The following is a 9,635-nucleotide window of genomic DNA, read 5'->3' as shown; positions in this document are numbered from 1 at the left end:
AACGGGTGCATACCCGCTCTCAAAAATTAAATTTATGAGTGATACTATTTTCTTCTGGAATATCAAAGGAATGGGCAGGTCTAGAGGAAGGTTGAAAAAGTTTCTCAAAAATTCAAGGCTAATTTGTTTGCTATTTCGGAGCCATTTCTTGCTAAAGATCGCATGTATGTTCTGGGAATTTTCTTAATATGAATTATAACTTTCATATTTCGAATGAAGTGAAGTGAAAGGTGGGAAGTTGTGGCTTTTTTGGAATGACCCTAATATTTTTGGAAGTGCTGGTGTGCTCGACTCAATCCATTTCTGGGTGGGTTGTGTTGGATGGGCAAAAAACCTTGGTCACTTTTGTTTATTCTAAGTGCTCTTATGTGGAGAGAAGTGGCAAGAATTAGATGAGAGGCAAATGACTGATCAGCCATGGCTCGTATTGGGAGATTTTAATGCGATTAGAACAGACTCTGAGAGAATTGGTAGTCATCCATGGCCTCTTATTTTTATGACAGAGTTTAATATTGTATAGACATGTGTGGCCTCATTGATTTATCTTGTTCAGGGCAACGTATGTCATGTTGCAATGGGCATGTAGGGGCTTCTAGAAGTTGGGCAAAACTTGATAGAGTGCTCATTAATAATTCTTTTTCAGCCCGTTTCCAATCAGCTCAATATAAATACCTTAATCGCAAATCATCATATCACTGTCCGCTGGTGGTTTATTCCGATTTGCTGTTTACCACTTACAGTCCTTCTCCATTTCGTTTTCTCAATATGTGGTGTTTGCATAATGATTTCTTGCCTTTTGTGAAGGAAGTTTGGAGTACACCGGATCAAACGACGGGACTTATGAAGCTTGCTATCAGATTAAAAGGAACAAAGGTAGCCCTTCGTGCCTGGAACAAAAATATTTTTGGAAGAGTGGAAGGTAATATAAGAGCCCTTGAGGAGAGAATGGAAGTCTTGGAGAATCAACTTCAGTCAGAGTTTTCTGAGGAGATTGAGGTAGACTTTTTAGTGACAAAAATTGAGCTGGAATTGTGGGAGAAGAGGGAAGCCACTCGCTTGGGTCAAATTGCTAAGAAAAATTGGTTGATAGAAGGAGATCAAAATTTTACCTTCTTTCATTCAGTCATTAACCAACGATGCCAAAAGGGCATGATTAAGAAGATGGTACTTTCAGATGGTCGGATCCTGGAAAATGCTAAAGCGGTACACAATGGTGCTGAGAATTATTGTGGCACCCCCAGCCCCCGCTTGGGATTGGACGGTGACTGAGATGCCGAGACATGTAACAAAAGGCAACACACCCCTCGTACATGACAGATAAAATGCTATACACCTAAGTACACTAGCAATAAGCAATAACGATGTAGTGGAAAAATTATAAAAGTCGGATAACTAGGCAATGCAATAAGTAATTGCAAAGCACATGGCACCATAAACCAATATCATAACCCAAAACATTGTCCCAAAACATAAACATATAGCCTTAAAGGCAAAATATCCCAAAAGTATGAAATATAATTTTAAAGTTTCTAAAACACGGGATTCCCACAAAACAGACATGAATCCACAAAAGTTGGCCATAAACATTGATGTCTTCTTTTTTTTTCACAAGAAGTTTAAACTCCTGTATTCTTCATAACCATCGTCCCATCGGGAGATAGACACGAAAAGACCCCATGAATCGCCAAGGCTTGGGTGGTAACAGACCTAAATCCTTTGCTACTGCCTTCGCGTCAACCGAAGCCTTAGAGGCTCGCTCTAAATATGTAGACAACTGGTCCATGTTCCACCAAAACTTCAAGTTCTTAAAGGGTTGATAGATCGTAGCGTTAATCTCTGACTCACTAATACTATGTAAGATCTCCCTGAGTAACTTGGTCATGTGAATTAGTACATCCGCAGTGTAATCTTGACGAGCCTGAATAGTAAACTCGTCTTCTATCAAAGAATTGTCCTGGTTCATATTTCCTGGGTGTCTGGGGTACCTGTTACAACCTCTACCATTCAAGTTGGGGAATGGTAGTGGAAACTATCACAATGAGATTTTGAAAAATCTCAACAAGAAATCACACAACATACCACAGTTAATACAAGCATACAAAAAGTATATCATGATATGCGTGCATGGACATGTACTTGAGTACTTATGCCTTAACCAGAACTTAACTTATGCACTTGACCATTTGCAAAAAAACTTCTAACAGAGACTTAAACTTTACATAAAAACTTCTTAACTTTTTCTTATTCACGTGATCTTATTCAGAACTTTTCTTATCAGAACATATCACAAGATTTTCATCGAGTGATCCTTATCATATGAGCTCTTATACTTGTTCAAAGGGTGGATACAACATGGCTCCCCTCCTTGCACCACGTGTTTCTGCTAGTTACTGCACCATCAACGGTCCGTACACTGTGATGAATTCGCCATAAATAAAGAATTATAATAACTCAACCTTACTTCGTCGGGTTACATGCCTTATGCACCCACTAGCGTTAGGTGCATCGTCGCTCCTGTATTCTTTAAAAAGAATCCATTCGAGACTCGTCGACTATTCTTCATCGACTCAGGGGTTACCATTCCATTATTAAACACTCCAAAGTGGACAGAGGAGTTCCACTAGGACATTCCCCCGCCATAGCACTTGGGGTCGTGATAAAAATTTTCTTTGAAACATTTTCCTTTGAAGATACTTTTGAAAGAACTTCTTTAAAAACACTTCTTTGAAAAACATTTCTTTCCTAAATGCATGTGACATGAGACTTAACCATGCTTACTTATGCATGACATATGAGATGTCGTGCGTGAAACAACCAAGCATAACATATTCATTTCATAGCATAATCATATAAACCATGATAGATATAAAAACATGGGCATACAACTATAAAATCTTGCTTAGGCCGAAACTCATGGGCATAAAAACATGAAGATTCATCACAACATAAACATGATCCAAACTTCAAGCAATTATCATAGAAATCATAGTTTAGTAAAACAAAGCATGAAATCATAACATTTGACCAAGATCCAAATCATTCAAGACATAGTATGGCAGAAATATCATGATACACATTCCATCATTCATAAACATGTGAAAACCGAAACATATACAAGGATATAAGATCATAGTAACATAATCAACAAACAATAAAGAAATAGCAACCAAGACAAACATGGTAATGAAAAGATTTACATAATCATATACAAGTGTTAACCAAGAGTAGGCTGAGTGTATACTTACAAAAAAATCCATGTATAGCAATATTAGCAAGCTGTAAATCCAAACATTCCTCATTAGAAAAGCAACTAAAAACCTCAGCTTAGGTTCTTGAGTGTATGTGTAGATTTCTAGAGCAAAACTTGTCTATATCTATTCGGATTCTAGGGTTTTGCGGGTAAAAACTTCTTCAATTCATTCTTAAAGTAAAGAAAACCCTAAAATAACCAAAGATATGGGTAGTGGCCGAAAAAAAAATATGGAGGATAAACTCTTCTCTTTATCCAGCTTCTAAGGTTTCTTAAGAACCTTAAACCATCTTCAAGAAATCACAAGAAAAGTGGGTGTTCTATCTTCCACATTGTCCAAATGAGATTTGAATCTCATTTTCGGGTTAAGCAAGTGATGTGTGTGTGAAGTTTCGAAGGAAAAACCAATTCTTACCTTGGCTAGACTTAGTGTGCCGAAATCTCCTCGAGATAAGAAAAGCTTCTTGTTTGGTTGAGGAGAAAGTATAAGAAAGTGAGAGATTCTTCAAGAAAATATGAGAGAGTTGTATGAAGAGGGTAAGAGCATGAAAATTTTGAATTTTACTAAAGAATAAGCCTTTGGGAGTGTGGTCTTCCTCCCCTTTTATAGAAAACTCCTCATTCCCTCATTGGTGATTGAAAACCAATGCATGTAAGACAAGTGGCAAATATTTCCTTCCTCTTTTCACTTTGGCCGAAACCACCTCTTGGAATTCCCTAGATGGATTGCATTGGTGTAATTGGGGTTGGCATGTAGGCTCTCTTCCCTTGTCTAAATTACTCTTCTCTCCCCTGTATGCCCTTCCTTTCTTCAAACAATTGAGTGTTTCTTTTAAGGGTAACATGGTAAAACATCATGTGACTCTTGTTTTTCCCAAGCTAGTAATCTATTGCATGGATGACAAGTGGCAAAAGACATATGCCATGGCTTAGCCGTCCACCTCTTTCTTCCTTTCCAAAGATGATGTTTCATCTTCCAATACTCCTTCCCTAGGTGACCTTTCATGTTCTATTGGTCCAATTTAGCCTAGGTGACAAGTGGCAAAGGCACATAGTGTTTGGGAGTCTGCTAGCCGAATTTCTAAGGGTATTCTTGTCCTTCAATCCAAATGTCTTTTCACATATCCTTCTAGAAACTCCATGCATGCTTGACACTTGGCATTATCTGACTAAATTTCAAAATCCCATAAACCTCTATTCGGTTTCCCATGCAAAACTCCTATAAAAAATCCCATTTCACTTCCCTAAGCTCATCTTTCCAATATAACTGTAACAACCTACTAGAAACTCATTGGTAGAATTTCTATTGACTTTAGGAATCTCATGAAAATCCCATAAATTTTTACGAATCGACCAATCGCACAAGTTATAGTCTGTCAACATAGTCAGTGTTATCACTCACTATGGTGCTAGAAATATGAGTTTAATTATTTGAGATAGTTAGAAGTGTTAGAATGCTTTATGGTCTACGCCATTAGACTCAGTGGATTATTTAGGATTTTGTGGTGCAATAGCTTATTTTCATAATTCCGGACGAAATGTCTGTTGAAAATTGTGAAATTATTTTTAGGTGCACTTCGGGGTTGAATTTTGTTAAACGATTTTCACTATAGGTTAATATGAATATTTAGAATTTTTTAGTACTAAGTTTATTATGAATTTTTTGAGTGAATAGTAACCTCGATAAGCGCACCTAATGCAGTGTTTTCAAAATCACTGTGTGAAATGTCCAAATTAGGTTGGAGGTGTTTTATTTGGACACTTGGCAAGATCTTAGCCACACATAGTGAATAATATTAGAGACTTGGTACAAAGAGGAACCATTAGATGGATTTGTGAAGGAAGTCAAGGTGTGACATCATGTCACCTAAGTAAAACTTTGTTTTATCTGATCAACCAAATTATGCCAAACCAAAGAGGGTTTCAACCCTAGAAAAACTCTAAATGGTTGGAATCCAATTGAAATCCCAAAAGTTTGGTTGAAACCAAAACCCTAAACGGTTTTCTCAAACCCTAAAGTTGGTCTCCAAACCTTTTTTAACCCGATTTCTAGCATTGTGTTTAATCACTTGATTAAATCACTTCCATATGCTATTAATTAATCAAATCCTTGTTATGACATCATTATCCAACCTTTTAAACCTTGGAAATTTGATTGGGCCAAGAAAAATTGGTTTTAGGCTTGATAGCATCTCAAACCCTAACCAAACCCCCTTTAAACCCCAAATTGAAGCCCACTTGGTGGGGCCCACCAAGGCCCACGAAATTGGCCACCTTGGCAAAGCTTCTTGGAGAAGTTTCCTCTCCCACACGGCATACCATCCACTGCCATTGGCTGCACCCAATAGTGCCTTGATGTGAAGGAGAAATCCACTCCATCAACCTCCATCTTTCACAGCTGCTGCAGGCAATCTTTGGCCCTCACTATTCTCCACTTTATGTCACATAGCCACCTCCAATCAAGGGTCATTCCAGCCCACAACTTCCCCCTCCAGTAGTCTATAGTCGTGCAAGGCACTTTTCATTCTATTTTATCACTTCTTTTCCCCCCGTTCTTAGAGAGTAACCCAAAAGAGCTCTCTCGGGCAGATTTCTGGGTCTTCTTGCGTGGCCATTTACGACCCTTTGTAAGTATTTGTGCATGATAATTCTTTCACATAAGTTGTTCATCTTTGAGTCTAGTTTCCGTGGATATCTTCTTAGTCTCATTCCATTCTCATTTGATCGGTCAAAAGTATTTTTAACCATAGAAACGTCTTTCTGGGCATGAAACTGGAGAGTATGTTATGTTTTGGCAGTTTTGACCAAGCTAATGGACATATCTTGGTCCGAAAATTTTATGGAGTGTTGTTAACATGTATTTATGAATTTTTATTGAGGTTTTGTTGCTAGAATAAAGCTTTTGATGATAGATTTTCTTAGAGTTAGAAACTTGAAAACTGGAAGTTGAAAAACAGTTTTTGTTTTGTGAAAGCTTGAATATTTCGTGGTTTAATCTTATTCCAAATGCTTTGATATTTTTATATGATGATCCTAAGCCTCTTATATACATTTTAGGATGTTATTTCGAAGATATTTAGTATTAGTTTTAAAGATATGATTTTCTATGCAAGAGGATTTCGGTTTTTGCCTAAGATATGATGTTTTAGGGTTAGATCCATGTTTTATTGAGTTTTAGCCATGTGATTTTAAGTTTGATGGCTGGATCTTCTTTAGGACACATTTTTTAAACCATGAGATATTTTAGTTTGAATATCACATGTGTATAAGCCATGGATCAAGAGATTGATCAAAGTTAGTGGAGAGAAAAGTTTTTGTTTTGGACTAAGTTTAAAAACCAAGAACTCCAAGTGTTGTTTTGTGATTTTTGGTGACTTTGGTTGATGATTTAAAGCATGGTTGATCTTAGGATGATGTTATGAATATGTTAGAAGTAAGATTTGTTTTTTCTGGAATTCTTAGAGATGTTTTTATTAAGGTCAAAACTTGTGATTTAAGGGTTTACTTTTTGTTAAAAAGTTTGGATCTTTTTACAAAAAGTTTGGTGTTGATGATTAGCTTTTCTTAATGGATATTTTAAGTGTATTTTTTTAAACTTAGGATAGGAAGATCCTTGTTACAAAATTTTGGTTTAATCATGAGTTTTGAATATGGAAGAAATTGCAACCAAAATCAAGAGAAATGGTCTGTGAATGTTTCGGGCCATTGTGAGTTTCCATAGTTGTGATTGGTTTTAAATTTTTCTGAGTTGTTATTTGAGTCTAGGACAAAATTTACATGAGGAATGTAAATTTTAGTAATTTTTGAAGTTAGGATGTGAAATCCTTAAGTTAGGGGTGAAATGGTCATTTGCCCACATATAAAGGGTAAAATGGTAATTTTACTCTAAGTTGTATCTTTTCACATTTTTAATTGTTAGTAATTAATTTCTAACTTTTAGAATACCCTCTTACAGTTCCTCGTGTTTCGCGCTTTATTCTAGTAGAATGCGGCGATCGAGGTAAGTTAGCTTTTAACTTACTATCAGTTTACTGTATATGAGTGATAAGTAAGGGAACTAAATTGTATGTATGCATGTTATCATATGTGCCATGCCAACTCATTACATATTTATCTGTTACACAAAATTTATTCTGTCATGAATTATTCATCTGTTATACAAGATATTCTGTCACGTATTCCTATACATTGCAAGTATGTCATGTTAAGTTAAGTATGTCATATGTTACATGTATTTCATTTCACGTAATATTCACTGTCACATGTTACACCATATTAAGAAATATTGTCTATTATATGGTATGCCATGTTATGAAATGTTGCATGTTACATGTATGCCATGTTATGAAACGTACTATGTTACATTTATGTCTTGAAGTATGCCATGTGATATGAACCCGTAGGAATGAATTCCCTTGAACCCACAATCAATTTGAAAACTTTCCAAGAAAGCCAAAAATCAAGTCAAGGATGGAGAATCTAGACCCGATGAGAACTCGTTTCAAGAACCTAGATTATATTAAAATCTAGACCCGTTGAAGAACCCGTCTCAAGAACCCAGATTACAAAGGAGGAACGCCACAAAGGTTGTGATTTACCTTTGATAAGTTCAAGAGTTCAATCAAGAACAAGAGGAGAAAACTCAACTCACAAATAAAATTCAATATTGTCTAATCTCTCAAATGAGGCTACAAAGAGTTTTTAAACCCAAACCTAATCAAAACCCTAGCCAAAATAAAGCCCCTTTTACCCAAAATTACCCTTGATGAACAATACCGGCTACAGTAACCCCTACAATAAATTGATGAAACCCTAGTTCCTAAAATGTAACTTTCCAAATAAGCCCTTGGCCAAAATACAAGGCCTTCCCAAAAACATAGTTCATAAGAAATAAGACATGTGAGCCAAGCATCTTCAAGCCCACTTATTCTAAACTAATAAAATAAATCATTTAACCAAATTAGAAGCCTCCAATAACAATAGGCCGTATCTCTAAGTCATGTCTTCCACAGCTTGAATAAAGTGGATCAAAGCTGGTTCTTCTTCTTTCAGACCCATCTTCAGTGTTGGGCTCTTGCTGGCTTCATCCCAAGTGGATTGCACCAATCCTTGCATTGCTTCCTTGATCTTCTTGGCCCTTGATCTTGTAATTGGCCCATCTGGAACTTGCAAAGGATCTTTAAGAGTAGGCCCACCTTGGTTCCTATCATTCCCCCTCCCCTCAAAAGGATTCGACCTCAAATCTTCACCTACATCAAAAGGAGAAAGATCAGAAACATTGAAAGTTGCAGAAACTTTATACTCACCTGGAAGATCCACTTTATATGCATTGTCATTAATTTTCTCAAGAATTTGGAAAGGTCCATCTCCTCGAGGATGCAACTTAGTCCTTCTATGGGCTGGGAATCTTTCTTTGCGCATGTGAACCCAAACCCAATCTCCTGGTTCAAAGATGACACGCCTTTGTCCTTTATTGGCTTGGGAAGCAACTCTTTCATTCTTTTGGGCAATTTGAAGCCGTACCCTCTCATGAAGTGACTTCGCCAACTCCGCCTTCTTTTGTCCATCCAAACTACTCCTGTCATCAACAGGTAAAGACATCAAATCCAAAGGAGTAAGTGGATTAAATCCATAAACAATTTCAAAAGGAGAGTATGAAGTAGTAGTATGTATCATCCTATTATATGCAAACTCTATAAATGGCAAACAATCCTCCCAAATTTTTAAATTTTTATGAACAACAGTGCGTAAAAGCTGAGTTAAAGTCCTATTAACTACTTCAGTCTGACCATCAGTCTGCGGATGACAAGTAGTGGAAAATAAGAGCTTAGTACCCAATTTCCCCCACAACACCTTCCAAAAGTAGCTAAGGAATTTAACATCCCTATCAGAAACAATACTCCTAGGTACACCATGGAGTCGCACTATCTCCCGGAAAAACAATCAGCTATGTTTGTTGCATCATCTGTTTTATGGCATGGAATGAAATGTGCCATCTTTTGAATCTATCCACAACCACAAAAATAGAATCTCTACCCCTTTTGGTCCTAGGCAGCCCCAAAACAAAGTCCATAGATATGTCTACCCATGGCTCACTAGGATCGGGTAAGGGTGTATACAACCCATGTGGCAAAACCTTAGATTTGGCCTTTCTACATGTAATGCACATTCCACAAATACGGTTAACATCTCTCTTCATCTTAGGCCAAAAGAAATGTTCTTGCAAAATGTCTAAAGTTTTCTTGACACCAAAGTGTCCCATTAATCCCCCACCATGTGCCTCACGCACCAATAACTCACGCATAGAACAATTTGGCAGACAAAGTTTGCTTTCTTTAAACAAATAACCACCGTGCTTGTAAAACTTACCAAATGCCGCCTTATC

At 36.9% G+C, this 9,635-nt stretch overlaps 1 protein-coding gene across 1 annotated transcript; it reads left to right on the top strand.

Annotated features, from left to right (window-relative positions):
* Positions 1 to 522: 522 nt before the first annotated feature.
* On the top strand, positions 523 to 1,269 carry LOC108986953. Its single transcript, XM_018959768.1, has one exon. It carries the CDS (start codon positions 523 to 525, stop codon positions 1,267 to 1,269), a length of 747 nt encoding a protein of 248 aa, XP_018815313.1.
* The last annotated feature ends 8,366 nt before the right edge of the window (positions 1,270 to 9,635 follow it).

The sequence above is a fragment of the Juglans regia genome, chromosome 2 (genome assembly GCF_001411555.2).
Source record: "Juglans regia cultivar Chandler chromosome 2, Walnut 2.0, whole genome shotgun sequence".
Classification (NCBI taxonomy): domain Eukaryota; kingdom Viridiplantae; phylum Streptophyta; class Magnoliopsida; order Fagales; family Juglandaceae; genus Juglans; species Juglans regia.
Note: the sequence above shows the minus strand (reverse complement) of the source record. Positions and strands in the feature narration are given on the sequence as shown.